Source organism: Caenorhabditis elegans, chromosome IV (genome assembly GCF_000002985.6).
Source record: "Caenorhabditis elegans chromosome IV".
Taxonomy (NCBI): Eukaryota; Metazoa; Nematoda; class Chromadorea; order Rhabditida; family Rhabditidae; genus Caenorhabditis; species Caenorhabditis elegans.
The window spans coordinates 13,150,575-13,167,475 of NC_003282.8; the positions used below are offsets into that span (position 1 = coordinate 13,150,575).

The 16,901-nt window shown below is 34.3% G+C and overlaps 3 protein-coding genes and 1 non-coding gene across 6 annotated transcripts; 3 read left to right on the forward strand and 1 right to left on the reverse strand.

The window, feature by feature from the left end:
- Positions 1 to 22: 22 nt before the first annotated feature.
- crld-1 (Protein disulfide isomerase crld-1) lies at positions 23 to 3,867 on the reverse strand. Of its 2 annotated transcripts, none has more exons than NM_001392424.1 (10): positions 3,814 to 3,867; positions 3,639 to 3,762; positions 3,488 to 3,570; positions 3,328 to 3,424; positions 3,172 to 3,274; positions 2,407 to 2,501; positions 2,198 to 2,324; positions 2,040 to 2,138; positions 1,412 to 1,549; positions 23 to 207 (listed from the first exon to the last, which is right to left on the reverse strand). In NM_001392424.1, exons 2-10 carry the CDS (start codon positions 3,753 to 3,755, stop codon positions 134 to 136), a joined length of 933 nt encoding a protein of 310 aa, NP_001379479.1. In that variant the 5' UTR covers positions 3,756 to 3,762; positions 3,814 to 3,867; the 3' UTR covers positions 23 to 133. The 2 variants fall into 2 exon arrangements, with proteins under 2 accessions (NP_001379479.1, NP_502530.1); NM_070129.8 differs by lacking the exon at positions 23 to 207 and adding an exon at positions 230 to 533.
- A 791-nt stretch (positions 3,868 to 4,658) lies between these two features.
- Positions 4,659 to 13,480, forward strand: msh-5 (MutS protein homolog 5; the record flags this gene model as incomplete). Of its 2 annotated transcripts, NM_070130.8 has the most annotated exons (20): positions 4,659 to 4,812; positions 4,864 to 5,022; positions 5,070 to 5,150; positions 5,207 to 5,404; positions 5,454 to 5,572; positions 5,619 to 5,728; positions 5,796 to 6,021; positions 6,791 to 6,853; positions 6,904 to 7,014; positions 7,073 to 7,147; positions 7,422 to 7,494; positions 7,542 to 7,707; positions 8,193 to 8,979; positions 9,055 to 9,296; positions 9,847 to 10,008; positions 10,055 to 10,309; positions 11,084 to 11,293; positions 11,341 to 11,448; positions 12,176 to 12,664; positions 13,053 to 13,480. In NM_070130.8, the coding sequence occupies 20 exons, from the start codon at positions 4,659 to 4,661 to the stop codon at positions 13,372 to 13,374; spliced, it is 4,110 nt and encodes a 1,369-aa protein (NP_502531.1). The 2 variants fall into 2 exon arrangements, with proteins under 2 accessions (NP_502531.1, NP_001368472.1); NM_001380506.1 differs by lacking the exons at positions 4,659 to 4,812; positions 4,864 to 5,022; positions 5,070 to 5,150; ... (5 more) ...; positions 6,904 to 7,014; positions 7,073 to 7,147 and having other exon boundaries at positions 7,464 to 7,494; positions 13,053 to 13,374.
- Positions 13,481 to 13,744: 264 nt separating this feature from the next.
- On the forward strand, positions 13,745 to 14,104 carry F09E8.12. The gene is made up of 2 exons (NR_131630.1): positions 13,745 to 13,937; positions 13,994 to 14,104. It is a non-coding gene; the product is annotated as an Unclassified non-coding RNA F09E8.12 (non-coding RNA).
- An 802-nt stretch (positions 14,105 to 14,906) lies between these two features.
- scl-14 (SCP domain-containing protein) lies at positions 14,907 to 16,241 on the forward strand. Its single transcript, NM_070131.2, has 4 exons — positions 14,907 to 14,998; positions 15,478 to 15,614; positions 15,684 to 16,033; positions 16,082 to 16,241. The coding sequence occupies exons 1-4, from the start codon at positions 14,959 to 14,961 to the stop codon at positions 16,179 to 16,181; spliced, it is 627 nt and encodes a 208-aa protein (NP_502532.1). The 5' UTR covers positions 14,907 to 14,958; the 3' UTR covers positions 16,182 to 16,241.
- Positions 16,242 to 16,901: the final 660 nt, after the last annotated feature.

Here is a 16,901-nt window from a genome sequence, read left to right on the forward strand (position 1 = left end):
AATGTGATATATATATATATATATATTGCACATAGAAAACAAGAGAAAAATCACAGACAGATCGGGATTGAAAGCAATCAAAAAATGCATATATATAGCAACAATAAATAAAAAATGTTAAAATTAATATAGGCTATAATTCATCCTTCTCATCGTCATCGTCTCCATCCTCATCTTCATGAGCTTGCTGTTCCGTTGCTTTCAAGGCTGCAAATTTTGAAAAAATGAAAATATTCTACATTTTATTGATGAATTTCTGAGCAAGCGCTGTTAACTGTTTAATAACCGTATAAAACCAATAAAAAAAATTTTAAAAATTGTTCAATATCCTAAAAATCGCTTGGCCTCGTCGGGAATTGTGTCAGGATTAACATAAAGATCGACAAGAATCAGGGCGACGATGGTGATTCCCGTTAAAACATAGAGCACTGGGGATCCGTGCCAAACGACGAAAGTGATGATGATGATGAGAGAGGAGAAGGCAATCAATTTGAGTTGCTGGTCGATTGGCATGAACGGGCGATCAGGAGATGCTGAACCATGGTGAATAGAGGAAATTGGAACTGGGTGAAGGAGCCCCTAGGGAACATGCAGAAGCTTCAGACTTTGTTAGGTTTACTTATATAACGCTTTCAATCTCTCTACAGAATCGTAGAAATCTCCATCCGATCTAGGAAACTTGAGCGCTTTTTCCTACGCTTTTTCCTACGTGGCCTAGAAAAAGTAAAAACTTGGCCAGCGATTTATCTTGAATTTTTCACGTTAGATATTTTTGGAGCTCCAGCTGAAGCTTCCCCACAACGGTTTTGAATGGCCCTAACTCTTTTTATGAGGGTGGCCGAGTTTTCTTATATCACGGCCACGTAGTAAAAACCGTTCTGTGTGTGGGGTTTTGTGAAGAGGACGTTATATTCCTGGTGCACAAAACTCTGAGAATGCGTATTGCACAGCATATTTGACGCGCAAAATATCTCGCAGCAGAAAACTACAGTAAGATGACTACTGTAGCGCTTATGTCGATTTACGGAAATCATTTATTAATCGATCAAAAATATTGAACATTTTTGAAAAAATCACAAAAATTACAATTTGAATATTGCTGTCACTTTTTTCCCGAAAATCGAGCCCGTAAATCGACACAAACGCTACAGTAGTCAATTACAGTAGTTTTCGTTACAAGATATTTTGCGCGTCAAATATGTTGTGTAATACGCATTTTTTATGTTCTCGCAATATATTTTTTGAACCATGATTTTTCAGAAAAGCTCGTCCCTTTTTTTTGGAAATTTTTGTTTTTAATGCAATTTTTCGATTTTTTTTTGAAAACTGAAATTTAAATTAGATTATCCAGAAGTAAACCAGATCATGCTTTGTTAATACCACATTCAAATTGAAGAAAAAAAAAACGAACCTTCGACGTCAAATTGACAATTTTGCTCATCATCCTTCTTATATCCTTCCTTACATTCACACTTGAACGATCCGACAGTGTTCACACAAATTTCGTGCTCTTTTGTGCATGCGGACTCGTTTTGGCATTCGTTGACGTCTGAAATAAGGATTTTTGATTAATTAAAAGTTAAGATGGCGGTTCAAAAATTTAGAATTCTAAAAAAAAAAAATTGAAATTCGCATTGAATTTTATAGATTTTTGCATAGTGTTTCGGCAATTCTGCAAATTTTAATTTTTCAAATAAAATGTTTTTCAGCAAAAATCTGGTCTGGAAAATGTTAATTTTTCTCTATAAACCAGATTTTACTTTTTTTTGAAAATGACACGAAAAATCTATGCTTTTGTGAATTTTCCAGGTGAAAACTTCAAAATTCAGAGCTTTTTATCGGAAAAATCACGAAATTTTTTCACTTTTTCCAAGCAGAAATGGGGAAAAATCGCGAAATTTGTGCTCTCAGTCCCAGTTTTTTTTCACAATTTTTTGATTAGATAGAAAAACACGAAAAATGGAGATTTTTCAAAAACTTTTCTTTTTTTCAAGAATATTAAATGAAAATTCAATTTTTTTTTCCAACTTTTCTCATACCTGCGCACCCTTCTTCTGTCAATTTCCACCCATTTTTACATTTTGAGCATCCTTTTGAGCTCTCCGATGAGCAAACTCCAAGGCAGCCCTCGTGGCATTCTGAATTTTTTCAATTATTTATTTTTTCGATTTCAAAAATTAAAAAAAAAAAAACAAACTTTTACAAACGACACCCTGCACTGTCCGAGATTCTTCGAAATACTCGATATCACAGTATCGGCATAGATTTCCAGTATATCCAGTCTCACATTTACACTTTCCACTGCCTTCGCGGCTTCCATCTCCCTGAAAATTGGATTTTTGTTGGTTTTTTTAAAGGGAAAAATTAATTCTCAATTTTTCAAGATTTTAAAGAAAATTGACTAACATGACAGGATCCTTTTCCAAAACAGACATCAGCTTTTTCACTTAATCCAGGACATTGTTCGCAGTTTTTACCAAAGTGTCCATCAGGGCAGCACACTGAAATTTTTTTATTTATTTTTTGCTATTAAAAGTTTGGAAAATATTATAAAATATTGCTTAAAGGCGCACGTTATTGTTTAGATGGGTCTCGCCGCGAAAAAATATAATTACGGTTTTTTAAAATTAAATCCGAAAATTAATTTTTTTGCATTAATTTTCGCTTAAAGAATTTCAATTTTCAATCACAAATTTCTAGTAAATCGAAAAATATTAATTTCTAGCTATTTTTAATCAGAAAATTGTGAAAAATCGTATTTTTTCTAATAAAACTACAAAATTTTCGCGCTTTTCACAGTAAAAATAGAAAAAAAACTCAATTTTTAGTATGAAATTTGCAAATCTTTGGCGATTTTCAACGGGAATAATAACATTTTTAAGTTTTCTGGCGGAAATTTGTTGAATTTTGCGATTTTTTTGCTTGAAAATTCGGTTTTTATTGAAAATTAGGCTCTCGAAAAATTTCAGACTGGAAATTCAATTTTTTATTGATTTTTCGGGGTATATTGTGAAGAATCTAGTTTTTAAAATGTTCGTTTTATTCGCGATTTTCATTTAGAAAATAGCGAAAAATTCAATTTTTGAGGCCGAAATTCGCGAATTTTCAATGGAAAATGCGTTTTCTTTCGATTTTCATACGTTTTTATAGTCAAATTTAAGAAATTTTTACATTTTAACTGCTCAACACAGAGCCAATTTGACATATTATTGTGTTGCTGGTTGTAGTAGAACTCTTCAATTGTTTCTTCATGCTTTTCAAGTTGAGTAGAGCACTGAAAATATAGAAATTACAGGGTTTTTATTAAAAATTTAATTTTTTGAATACTTTAAACTCGATTTCTGCGATTCCCATAAAATTGTCCATATTTGGGAGCGACGATTTCTTGCAAACACCTTCGAGAACTTCGATTAGCCGGGTTTCACTGAAAATTTTGATTTTTTTTTTAATTTAAAATATTTCCAGCGCCAAATTTCGAGAAACCAACCTAGTTTTGTACTTTCCCAGATTTTTCTCTTCCCAAGCTGTGTCTCCACCGGCAAAATGATGGCGAGCCGTTTTTTTGAGACCCTGAAATTCGGAATTTCTTTTTATTTTATATTTTTAAATTCATTTAAATATAAAAATAGAGCACAAACCTCATCAAATGTGCTCACTAGAAAATTACACGTCCTGCATTTTTCGTTTTTGATGGTGACTTCTTTTTGTGACGTGGCACCAATTAATACAGCAAGCAGGAGCAGTATCCGGCTCATTTTCACCCTGAAAAATGGAAAAAATTGGATTTTTATGTAGCTTTAAGACACGACAAACCGTTATTTTAGAGAAATTACACGCAGAATAAGCGAATGAGCGCGGCCGAATGCACTGCAAATTGTCTACGTTGTCCAGTTTCTCGGCCCTGTGAGCGGAGAAAAGAGAGGGAGAAAAGAAAAATGAACAAATATTGGCTTTGACCGGGATTACTAGCAAAAGAGGTGACTGATGGAAGAGGGAACAATTAAATATTAGAAAAATTCGAAAAAGTTAATTATTTTCGCTGGAAATCACCTTAATTTGGGGAGTTTCGAAAGAAATTTTGATAAAAATAGAATTATCCACTTTTTATTTCGTGAAAAAAACAACAATTTCGACTGAAAATCCAGCTTTAATTCGAGAAATAACAAATATTTATTTATTTAATTAAATTAAATTAAATTAAAGAAAATAATTGAATTACTGTAGTGATCGTTGCGGGACCCGATGAACCGAAATCGGTATGCGCCTTGTAGTTACGGTAAGAAAAACGGGCGGTGTCGAGAATTTAATTTAAATTGCATTTCCAAAACAATTTTCCTCGTTTGAAAATAAATTTTACGAGTTTTTGGTTAGTTTAAATGCTAAAAACTTGATTTAATTTAATAAAACGTACCTAAAAATTCAGTTTCGTAGCAGAAAACACGAAAATTTCAGTTTTTAGTAAAATTTTCGGAATTTCTATTTTCAAGTCTTGTTTATAGTTACTTTTTATGGTGTTCAATCAACTTTTTGAAGTTTAAAATGTTTAAAACGTTTAAAATTACTTTACAAGAACCGAAAAAAACCGAAAATATTTCAATTTTTAGTTTTTCAGCAACCTTTTCTTAAATCAGAAATAATTTTATGAAATTTTGGTTCAAATGTCCACTCGATGGAGATATTACAATTCAAAACGCGGGAATGGATTCCGCGGTCGAGGCAGAGGCCGAGGTCGCGGTACAAGCTTGACCGCCGTCGCCTTACCCCGTGATGATAATTTTCACAAGGGAGCTCAGGATGGCGCTTATTTCAAAGGTTAACTCTAGATTATTCCTATTTTCTTTAAATAATTTATTAAAATTGCAGACATGCCGATGGATCCGGAGCAATTTCGGGATGAAACGGTGCTCAGTCTTTCTTTTGCTCAAGGAATGCTCGGAGCTGCCTACTACGAGCAATCAAGCCAGTTGTTGAAGATCATGAACGATATTTCAGAAGATCTTGAATTTAGATTCTTGAAGAGATGTCAGTTTTAAATCCAAAAAGCTTGAAATTCAACTCATTTTTTTCAGTGATAGACGATGTGAAGCCGACGCTAATAATCGCAAATAGAAGCCAGGATCTCGAATTTATCAAATTTTTGACCACGCGGTGTATGAAAATCATTATAAAAATTGAAAAAAAAAGATTTTTTTAAAATTTTTTTCAGATGATCCACAGGAAAAAATCTATGAAGACGGGACTACAGAAGAAGGAACATCAGAGGATACGGTTCCGACATGGGATTCTTCGCTAGCTTATTCTACTGACGAGACAACGGCGGAAAAAGAAGAAAAAGAAGAAGACGAAGATGATGATGACGAAGGATTACCGGCGAAGCTTAATAAGCTCCCGAACAACTTTTTCAGTTGCTTAATAATCTCCAAACATTTTTGATTTTAAAAATAAATTTGCAGGAATGTCGCGAGCTATAGAAAGATTAAAGGCGATGGCCGGGTCCCATGACAGTTCGATGACGGAAGAGGACAAGTACATTATCATCAAGATGAGATTTGATATTGAAGCTGTTAATATGGTTAGCAGATCTCTGAGCCAAAAAAAAAATTATTTTCCATCTTCAGATAAGATCATTTGGAGCACTTCTTCTTTTCCTCGATGAAACTAGGATGGGCGTGACAGACGATCCTTTGTCAGTCACTTCACCTATCAAATCTATCAAGACATTTACATTGTAATTTTACTATTTTTTGTTTTTTATTTCCCTTTGAAACAAAAAAAATCATTTTCTTCTTTTTCAGAGGAAACCTGGTAGAAATCGATTTCAACACAATTCAGGCGCTGGATATTCTGCCAAAGGAAACCGAGAATAAGAAGACTTTCGGACAAGGTAGATCACTTTATCAGTTGATGGATAAATGTAGATCAACCGTTGGAAAAAAGTGCCTTCGAAAATGGTTTAGAAATCCGACTACGGATAGAGATGATCTTGTGTCAAGACAAAAATGTGTGCACTACTTCAAACAGGTGATAATCTTTAAAGTGGAGTACCGAAATCTATGGGAAATATTTTTAAATCACTCCAAATTTTCCCCTGATTCCGAATATCTAAGTGAAAAAATATTTTTAAAAAAGAGATCCCTGATTTTATATTTCAGCTTGAAATCGCGATTTTCAAACGCAGAATTTTCGCGCCAGAGACGGCATGTGTCGATTTACGAGATTTGTGTATATTTACGAGATTTTCAATCTTTATCAGATGCTGATTTTCATTTTTCAACGAGTTTCTTTCATTTTCGTCGGTTTTGCCAGGTTTTTTTTTAAAAGAAAATGTGTTTTTAAGGTAAATTAAACATTATATTATCGAAAAACTACAAAAGTTTCGATTTTCTGTCGGGAAAAGAAATTTTGATAGATTTTTGTTGATATAATGTTTAATTAACCCTAAAAAACGCATTTTCAAAAAAAACCTGGCAAAAACCGACGAAAATGAAGGAAACTCGTTGAAAAACGGAAATCAGTATCCGATAAAGTTTAAAAATCTCGTAAATCGACATGTGGGGCGTCTCAGGCACGAAAGTTCGGCGTTTGAAAAGTCTCATGGGGACGCAAATGAAAATCGCGATTTCAAGCTGAAATATAAAATCAGGGAAATTTTTTTTGAATTTTTTCACTTAGATATTCGGAATTATGAGAAAATTTAAAGTCATTTAAAAAAATATTTTTTGTATTTCGGTACTCCACCTTTAATAAATTATCTTTTCGTCAAATATATACATTTTTTTCTCAAATTTAGGACTGGAACGCCGAAGTGACCGCTAAGTTATCATCAATTCTTGGAAGAGTGAAGGCTCTGAACGTATTAAATAGCAATCAAGTTTAATTTAATTCATTTTTGGCCGATTTCAGAGTGTATTCCAAAAATTTCAAAGTGGAACAGCTCAGCTCATTCATTGGGAGTGCTTCGTATCGACAGTCAACGCGCTTGTTGAAATCTTGAATATTATCAGGCAGACACCGGTAAATTCAAATAATTAATTTTTATAAAAAAGCGAGGTTTCAAATAATTTTTATTCAGATTTCGAAGGAGTTTCCTGTAGAATCAGATCTTCTCCGAGAAGTCTCTGAAATTGCAGTCATCGCGGGCTCCATTGTATGTTGCCAAGTGTTTTCTAAAATACGGTACCTGGTCTCGACACGACAAGAGAAGAGTACTGTACTTTCAAACTTTGTTGTCGCTGGCATTTTCGTTAACAATCTCGTGTTTTAACTCTTTCGTTGAAGTTTTTTAATCGGAAAACTGTGAAAAATCGATGAAAATTCCAGAGCAAAAAAAGTTTGCGATTACAGTAGTCGAACCACATTTATCAAAACTTTGCCGTGCCGAGACCAGGAATAAGATTTAAATCAAACTTCAAAAATTTCAGATCAACTTCGCAGAGTCGAAGATTCAAGGAAGAGTGACAGTGATGAATGGAATCGATGAAGAATTGGATGAAAGTATTTTTTTTAATTGTTTTCAAGCCCTTATTTTATTATTTCTTCAGTACGCGACACATATGAGAACATGCCAATGGTGCTCACTGCAATTGCTAAACAGGAAGAAGCTCGACTTGGTCTACCACCGTACTCTAATGTGGCGTGTGTCTACATACCACTCGTCGGATTTGTTCTTTCAGTTCCAAGAGATTACGGTGTGGAATCACAGCCTGAGTAAGCAATTCAAATCAAAATGAAATCACGCTCCACCCCTAAACGTTGGGTCTCGTTAGGAATCAACGGAAAATCCGATTTTCAAGCATTTTTGACCTTTTTTCAATTGTTTTTCTAGTTTTTATGCAAAAATAGTGCTAAAAAAGTGCATGTAAAATTGGACTTTGAAGTAGGTTAGTTTTGACGTAAAAAATAATGGAAACAACGGAAAAATGGTGGAATTGTCCAAACTGATGATAATAAATTCATAGGCAAAACTCATCTTCATATGCACTTTTCAAACATAATTTATACATGAAAACCATTAAAAACGGTTGTGAAATTGGCAAAAAAAAATGAAAAATCGGAAATTTGCCGAAAATGAAAATTTCCGGCAAATCGGCAAACCAGAAAATTGCCGGAATTGGAAATTTCCGGCAATTTGCCGATTTGCCGAACAGCAATTGCCACCCATCCCTGGTTCTCATCATATTGTAATTTCACAGCATGACTCTACTATACTCCACACACGAAGACTTACGAGTGAGAAATGCCACAACATCAAGATTAGACGACGAATTTGGAGATATTCTAATGAGATTAATCGACAGCCAGACTGCAATCATTCTCACTTTGAAGACAAGAGTGATGAAGAAAAAGCGAAGTATCATTAAACTTCTCTCTATTGCTTCTAGAATCGATGTGCTCATTTCGTTCGGCCTAATTGCTGCACAAAACGGATGGAATTGTCCTGCTCTTGTAGATGAGCCCGTGATTGAAGCCGTCGAGCTATATCATCCGATTAGTGTTCTAGTTGTCAAGAAGAGTTTCGTACCGAATCAAGTTAGTAGTGGTCGAGATGGAATTAAAGCAAGCATTATAACAGGACCAAATGCATGTGGAAAGAGTGTCTACATGAAATCAATTGGAATCATGGTTTTTCTGTCTCATATTGGAAGTTTCGTGCCAGCTAGACATGCGAAAATAGGAATAGTCGATCGAATTGTTACCAGAATGTTTACTGTGGATTCAGTTCTCGATGGGATGTCTACATTTGCAAAAGACGTAGAACAAGTTGCGTTGGCATTGAGGAAAGCTACTGGCAACTCATTGGTTATCATTGATGAGTTTGGAAAAGGAACAATGACAGAAGTTGGACTTTCTCTTTTGGCATCTGTCATGACTTATTGGATGAATAGGGGAGCTGATCGATGCCCTCATATATTCCTATCGTCACATTTCCACGCGCTTCCAAATTATATTCCTCTTGAAACTAACATTGCAACTTTCTTGGTGAGTTTTCTGTTTTTTTTTTCTTTGAAAAAATTTGTTAAAATAATTCTCTGAAATATATATATTCATTCCTAGACGTTCACAGTTCTCCGTGAAGCTGGTGGCAAGATCAAATACCTTTTCCGTATGACTCCTGGCTTGGTTGATTGCTCGTTCGCACTGTCGGTTGCTAAAGAGGAAGGAATTCCGCCACCTGTAATTGGAAGAGCTTGTCGAATTTATAAAGCATTAAAAGCTGGAACTCTACTCAAAGAAATTAAGGCAGAAGTTTCGAATGACAATGAAAAACAGCTTGTGGAAGACATGGATGTTGTTCTGTATGATTTTTGAAGTATTTAATGGAGGAAAATGACCAAAAATATCGGAAAAAAGCAATTGCCGTTTGGCAAATTTTTTGTCAAAAAATTCGGCAAGTTGCCGGTTTGCCGATTTGCCGGAATTTTTCAGTTCCGGAAATTTGCCGGAAGTTATTTATTTAATAAAACGGCAACACTTAAAACTGTGCCTTTAAAAAATAAAATTACCCGTTTTCTCTAGATATTTTCTTAGAATTTACTTACTTTTCAAAATTCATAAGATGCGTACAATTTCACAATCGAAAATTCTGAACCCCTGACAAGTCTTTTCAAAATTTAAAAAAAACACTTAATTTTAGCTAAAATACCCCATTTTGCCAATTTCTAATTTCCTTTTCGAAACGGAAAAGTTGTCGAAATTGGAGATTTAAGCTAGAATCAAGTGTTGTTTGTACTTTTTGGAAAAGTTCGGTACGAAATTTGCTCCTTTTGGGCTATTTTAAAGATAATAACGCGAAAAACCTTTGATTGGCTCCTACAACAAAAAAAAAATTAAAACTATATTTTGCAGTGCTGATGAAGATGGTTTCATGGCCGCAGTAGAATCATTTGTGAAAAGAAAGAAAACATCATTTTGCGAATCATCAATGCGAAATGTGAGCGAGGAAATTGAAAAGGAGAGATCAGAAGCTTCTACTCCGGCATCGAAAAGTCGCAGTACCATCACAGCCAGGTTATTACTGTGAAAATTGTTTTTTTTTAAATTAATTTTATTGTAGATCAAATAGTGTTCTTTCATCGCGATCGATGGCTTCAGTGGATCAACTTTCTGTGCTCGATGCCTTGTTACCAAAAAAGAAAAAGAAAAAAGTGACAGGTAGTAGTATGGAATCATCAATGTCTCCTGATCCATTCCAAGAAGAGGATGAAGGTACTGAAGGAGAGGAAGATCAAATAAGTGCACCTGTATCTCGACCAACACTTCCGTCTGTACAGAAATATGCCAGTGAAGAAGAGAAGCAGCAATCCATAAAGTATCTGGAAATTTTCAGTTTATTGTTCTTCCCAAAATTATAGAAAAGTGTTGGCAAAGAATTTGAGATTCTATTTTTTTTCGTCAATTTTCCAGTTTTTAAAGTTAAAAATTGATTTTCAGGGAAAAAAAAGAAGAAAAAAAATTCAAAAAATTTACTTTTTTTCAAATTTTGTTTAATAAGGAAAAGCATTTAAAAAAAATGTTTAGAAAAAATGTTTTAACGATATTTTTTATTTCAAAGAAAAATCGAAAATTAATTTTTTTTTCCATTTGTTAAAACTTTTCCAATTTCTCTATAAGAACGTTTTTATAAATTACAACAAAAAAAAATCGATTTCGGTCATTATTATTCTTTTTAGATAGAAAAACGATATGTTTTTGTGGGGTTTTACTCATTAAAATAAACAAAATTTTAAAATGATTTTAAAATTGTTGATTTTTCGATTAATTCTAAACCCCGAAAAATTAAAAAAATTCAAAATTTTTTCGACAACACCCCGGCGAAAAAATATAGAAATTATTTAGATAATTTTTCAATTCCGCAAAAAATAATCGAAAGGGCCGAACTTTTTTGAATCCGTAAAAAAATGTTAAAAATTAGGTCTCAAATCGAGAGGCCAAGAGAAAATGTAGAAAAAAAACGAATAAGTTTAGAAAAATGTCGAAAACTAGGTTATTCATTCGTTTTTTTCTTCAAAAAAAAAATTTAAAATTCTATTAGACGGTTTTCTGTCATTTCGGGCTGATTTCGTTAAAAAGTGCTCATTTTCAGCTCCCGACACTCATTCTCGACTCGAACTGCAATACATATTCCAACTCCAATCCAAATGGGTGAAGCTGGTGGTGTCAAAAGGCCTAGATCAACGTCTACTTCATCACCAGGTCCTTCAGCATCAAAATCAGTCAGAACTGAAGTTTTCAAGAAGACACCAAATGTGAAAGAATCACAAGTTCTCGAGACCCCAAAACAGCTTTCCATAAGGTGGGCTTTGGAAGCCCAATTTTTTTTGCATTTTATTGATTTTTCAGCTCATTCCTCGAACCAAAATTTCCATCGTCGGAGAAAGATGTGATCTCCAGAGTCAGTGAACGATATTTGCAAAGTGATCCATTCAAGACGCCGATCAGTGATAGAAGGTTCCATTTTTCAATTCAATTTTCTATTTTGGAGATCAGTGCTGGGACCAAAACATGCAATTTGTAAAAAAACCAAAAAAAAAACGTCGAATTTCGATTTATTTTGAAGTTTTTGGAATTGAAAACAAAAAAAACACACATTGCTGAAAAATTATTTTTTTTTGTAAAATATTAGGCTTACAGAAAGTGAGTCTTTTTTGGATTAAAAAATTGAAAAAAAACCCTTTTAAAATCGATGTGAAAACGTTCCGCCTCCAACCGCTGGGTCTCATTAGGTATTTGGCGGTAAAACCGTGAATTTAAGCGTTTCAGGCATTTTTCGGCATTTTTTAAAAATATTTTTTCCGTTGTTTTTAATGATTTTCATATCGAAATGATATTTGGAAATCTGAATTCACATATGTTTTTCAAAAAAAAAATTCGATATAAAAACCATTTGAAACTGGCGAAAAATATTCCAAAAATTTGTTGAAAACGCTTGAAATTGCTGGTTTCCGGCAAATACCTAACGAGACCCATAGTGAGGGGGCGGAGCATCTTCATTTCGCCGTGGAGCGCGTTTGAACGTCGTTTTCAGAAGATTTTTAAAAATTTTTTTTAGATATATATAATCCAAAAACAACAAGGTCCGATTTTTCGATTTCCCGGAAAATTTTTCCTTAGGCCAAAATTTTGGAAAAAGAATTGGAAAAATCCTTCAAAATAGTTCACAATTTCAACATTTCAGGTCTCAACAATCTTCGCGCCACAGTACTCCAAAAAATCGATCAATGAATCAATCATTGATTCAGAGTGCCAGAGATACTCCTCATGAAACAATTCGATCTTCAAATGAAGTGAATCCAGAATTTTTTAACATTTTCAACTTCCCAGATGATTCGATTCTGAAATCACAAGATACATATGATCCAAATGTCACTCCAAGATCATCATCTCGTCGTGAACTCAGACCGGATGTGTCTCACTCTCAGAATAGTCAATTTGGCGAAGTATTCTCTGAGTTGGGCACACAGTTCTCCATATTCAATAGTCAACAGTCATTTCCTGGAAATTCGATGGGAACCACGAATCCTGATTGTTCGATATTCGATGATTTCTTTGCAAATTCTCAGGATGGTGAAAAGAAAATCGATTCGACAAAAACCTCGATGCCCATTGTCAACTCTGATAATTTTATTTTCAAAACTCCCGAACCCAGAAGCTCGGAAAAGCAAAGGTTATTAATTTTAAAGAACCTATATTCGAGCTTTTTTGCCCTGATTAGCAGAAGACAGTCTCAATATACCGAATACAACTGTAAAAATTTATATAAGTTTGCAAAATTTTTTAATGATTAAAAAAATTTGCAAAAAAGGAATTGGCCGAATTATTTTATGAATTCCTTCGAAAATTTTCTAAAAATGTGAAAAATGATATTTCATATTATAGAACAAAGGCGTGGGAATTCAAAAAAAAATCCATATCATTTCCTATTTTTTTTGCAAAATTGAAAACAAAATCACTAAAAAATTCCAAAAATGGTGCATTGAGACTGTTTTCTGTAATTTGGCCCAAAAACGTCCCACAGAAGCGTCTCACCTTTGAGTTGAAAATTAAAATTTCAGAAGTCTGCTCAAGAATAAAGGACAAGCTTCAAATAGTTCGATTTCCCCGAGCAGTCTGATTCTGGGACAACTTGCTTTTGGAGACGTCGATCAAACGCCTCGTCCTCGTGGGGACAATCCAATTGAATTTCAGTATGATGTGGTCGATGACGACGATCCGATATTTGAAGAAAAGAATTGCAGTGCTCCTGTTTTTGAATTTCTAAAGTCAAACGACGATGAGGAAGATGATGAGTTCTTGAAGAGTTTCCTTGAAACAGAAGGATCTCTCCATATCGATACGAGCGCCGATGAGACGATAGATCGTTCGAAAAGAAGTTAATTTTATATAATTAGAATTTCGTATTTCTTGTAATGTTCAATCTTGTTCAATGTATTTCGTTTTCGTTTTTAAATTATTTATAGCGCATTTTAATAAATACTATTTTTTAAAACTCGTGCAATAGTTCACAACGAAGTTTAACTGCGATTTTTTACAAAAAATACAGATTTTTTGGTTTTCAAAAGTAGCTGATCTGCAATTATTGCACTTTCTGAAAGTATCGAATTAATGAATGCCACAAGAAGTTCCAGACGCGCACTTTTGCAATTCTTGCGCGAAATATACTGTACCCGGGCTTTTTTCCAAAAAAAAATCCTTAATTAATCTGCTTTTGGAATAGACAATTTATATGCAAAATAAATAGACTTTCCAAACTTTCAAAATTAATTTCTGGCTTCAAACTAACTTTTTTAGAAATTCCCGTAGCCATTTTGTAGCAAATTTTATGTTCTTTCAGAATTTGAAAACAGAATTTCAAAAAATTTTGAAACTGCCTAGTTCAAGCAGAAAAAGTGAATTTTCATATTACTGGAAGTTTGGATATCGATGGAAGAGTTGTGAAGGTATGGATTTTCTTTCATACGTTTTAAAAACTAGTATAACTAAATCAAATTTTCAGATTGGCGGGATATTAGAAAAAGCGCAAGCTGCGATTGATAACAAGATCGAGAAAGTTGTCATTCCCGAAGCAAACTAAAGTCAAGTCCCTAACACGATGAAAGAACAAATTCGAATTCACACTGTCCGCACAGTAGGAGAAGCTGTAGACGTAATATGGACATGTTCTTAACTCAACTCAACTTTTTCTCAACTTTTCAATAATTACGAGTCAATCAATCACCACTCGATATCAAATTAGTCTTCTTCTCACTCTCCATATTATCAACTCATCTCGTTACCCCCCCCCCCCCCCCTTACGATTTGTTTGGAATAAAAATCCTCGTTACCCCCTTACGAGTCTAATTATTCTGTTTTTTTTGTATATTATTTGCATAATAAACAGTGTGTAGAAGTTGAAACTGCAAGATTGGTACGTTTTTGTTATTTTACTGGTTTTTAAAACTTTGTAATTTGGTATATCTTGCAAACTAAGGACTTTAGAAGGGAACGTTCAAGCGCCAGTGGGGAAATTGCTAAAAACTGCTTCAATGGTGCCAAAATAACCAAATATGATGATAAAACTTTTCAAACATTTTCTGAAAAATTTACATCGTATTTGACACCAAATTTTCTTATTTCAAAAGAAACAATTATATTTGACACCACAATGTTCATTTTAAGTGAACAATGTGCAAAAAATGTGTTTCTTTTTTGTATAAATTAATCTGACGTTCTAACGAAATGTATTCTTGTTTCAGTACCCTTTAATATAGTATTTGAGTAGTTTAAAAGCTTACTTTATTCTTTTCAGTAGCTTCAAACAATAGTTAATCTCATGACCTTCGGATGCAGGAGAAAAATCCCACGCTTTTTCCCACTGTCCCCCGCTCAAACAAAAAAGCATGGTGAACAGTTGTTTATACAAACCGGTTTATGGTATAAAACTAATTTGATCCCTCATTTTTTCAGAATTCCTTTGCTGCTATGCATACTTTTATTCTTCTCTTGACAGTCTTGTGCGCTGGTATGGAAAAATTTTACTTCTTTAATTGTATTAATTGTGGTGCACATAAAAGTTGAAATTGACTTCTTAATTCGCATCAGTGTCATGGTAGGCATGCCTGCTTCCCATCTGGTTTGTGCATTTTTGCATAAACTCAGATGTGTAGGATTTGTTAAAATTTGGGGGGGGGGGGGGTTTTTTAGGTTTCTAAAAGAAACAAAACACACAATTTACGTGCCTAGGTACTTACGTTTCAGAGGTTAGCGGCAACTGCCGTTCGGCAACTTTTTTGTCGACAAATTCTTTTTTTTTTCGGTAAGTTGGCAAACTGCCCGTTTCCCAATTTGCCTTTTCAATTCTGGCGATTTGCAGATTAACGGAAAATTTTAATTGATGCAAGTAGGTCAACGGTAGGCTCGTAGACATAGAGGCGTACTAGCAAAGATTGAATTTCTTGGCTTCAAATTATTTATCATATACACATTTACATACTTTTTCAGGAGCTTATACTCAATTCACAGCCAACGGACAAGCAGCTATCCTTAATGTCCATAATACTCTTCGATCAAGAATTGCTAAGGGAACATACGTAGCAAGGGGTACCGTAAAGCATGCGGCAAGTGACATGCTTAAGATGGTAAGTTTTTATTTAATTATTTTGAAAACTACTCCAGTTTTTTCATAATTTTCCAACTTCGATTTCCAGAAATGGCTCAGATCACTCGCTACATCTTCTCAAATCTACGCTAACCGGTGCCCAACGGGTCATTCGAATATGATTGGAGTTGGAGAAAACCTCTACTGGTACTGGACTTCTGGAACCATCACCAACATTGATCAGTTTGGAGCAATGGCTTCTGCTGCCTGGGAGAAGGAGTTCCAGGACTATGGATGGAGCTCAAACACCCTTACCATGTCGTTGTTCAACTCAGGAGTCGGACATGCTACCCAAATGGCTTGGGCAAAGACGAATTTGATTGGATGTGGAGTGAAGAATTGTGGAATGGATACCAATGGGATGAATAAAGTCGCTGTTGTCTGTCACTACCAGCCACAGTACGTTTCTACGGTTTTGGCTGCCCGCGTAGCACTTTAAATTTTCAGAGGAAACTACTTGAACCAAAACATCTACACATCTGGAACCACCTGCTCCAAATGCCCAGCTGGAACGTCGTGCGAGGCCGCTACCGGACTTTGCGTCTAATTATTCTGTTTTTTGTAGATTATTTGCATAATAAACTGTATGTAGAAGTTGAAACTGCAAGATTGGCACGTTTTTGTTATGTTACTGGTTTTAAAAATTTTCAATTTAGTATATTTTGCACTTCAGAAGAGAACGTTTGAAGGTGGAATAGCGCTAGTGGGGAAATTGCTAAAAACTGCTCCAATGTTGCCAAAATTTTCAAATATCATGATATTATAAAACCTTTCTAAATTTTTCCGATTGCCGCGCACCTCTGGTTTGAATATTACTATTTGAAATTTTTTTTGTTCGATGACTTCCAAAAAGTGGCAAAGCTGATTGTGAGATTTTTCCCAATTTTCAAAAAATCATATGAAATTTTAAACTTTTATTTAAAAAATTTTACTGTGATACTTGGTTATTGCGGTGCCATAGGCATGTTTTAAATCAACTTCCGCAATAGCCCCTCCACCTTGAAAAAACTATTGTTCATAATGCTGATTTCAGGTTCAAACATGTTTAAGTATTTCAAAACTTTGGGTCAAGAGAAACAGCGGCTTACACCTCGCGGGTTGGTTTTTCGGAATTCAAAACTGACTCGCGAGATGTCGGCCGCTGTATTTATTTACCTGAGGGTTAAGAACTATTTCTAAATGTTTGAACCTTCATCGTGAGCAATAGTTTGTTAATTAAACTTTTCTCAAGAAAGTTTCTAGTTATACATACTGTTTGAAAGTTGTT

Coding starts and splice junctions, on each gene's coding strand:
- crld-1 (NM_070129.8), bottom strand. CDS start 3,755: ATGAGCCGGATACTGCTCCTGCTTGCTGTATTAATTGGTGCCACGTCA. Junction 3,571..3,638: donor TAGTGAGCACATTTGATGAG/GTTTGTGCTCTA, acceptor TCCGAATTTCAG/GGTCTCAAAAAAACGGCTCG. Junction 2,139..2,197: donor GCAGGGTGTCGTTTGTAAAA/GTTTGTTTTTTT, acceptor GAAAAAATTCAG/AATGCCACGAGGGCTGCCTT.
- scl-14 (NM_070131.2), top strand. CDS start 14,959: ATGCATACTTTTATTCTTCTCTTGACAGTCTTGTGCGCTG. Junction 14,999..15,477: donor CTTGACAGTCTTGTGCGCTG/GTATGGAAAAAT, acceptor ATACTTTTTCAG/GAGCTTATACTCAATTCACA. Junction 16,034..16,081: donor GTCTGTCACTACCAGCCACA/GTACGTTTCTAC, acceptor TTAAATTTTCAG/AGGAAACTACTTGAACCAAA.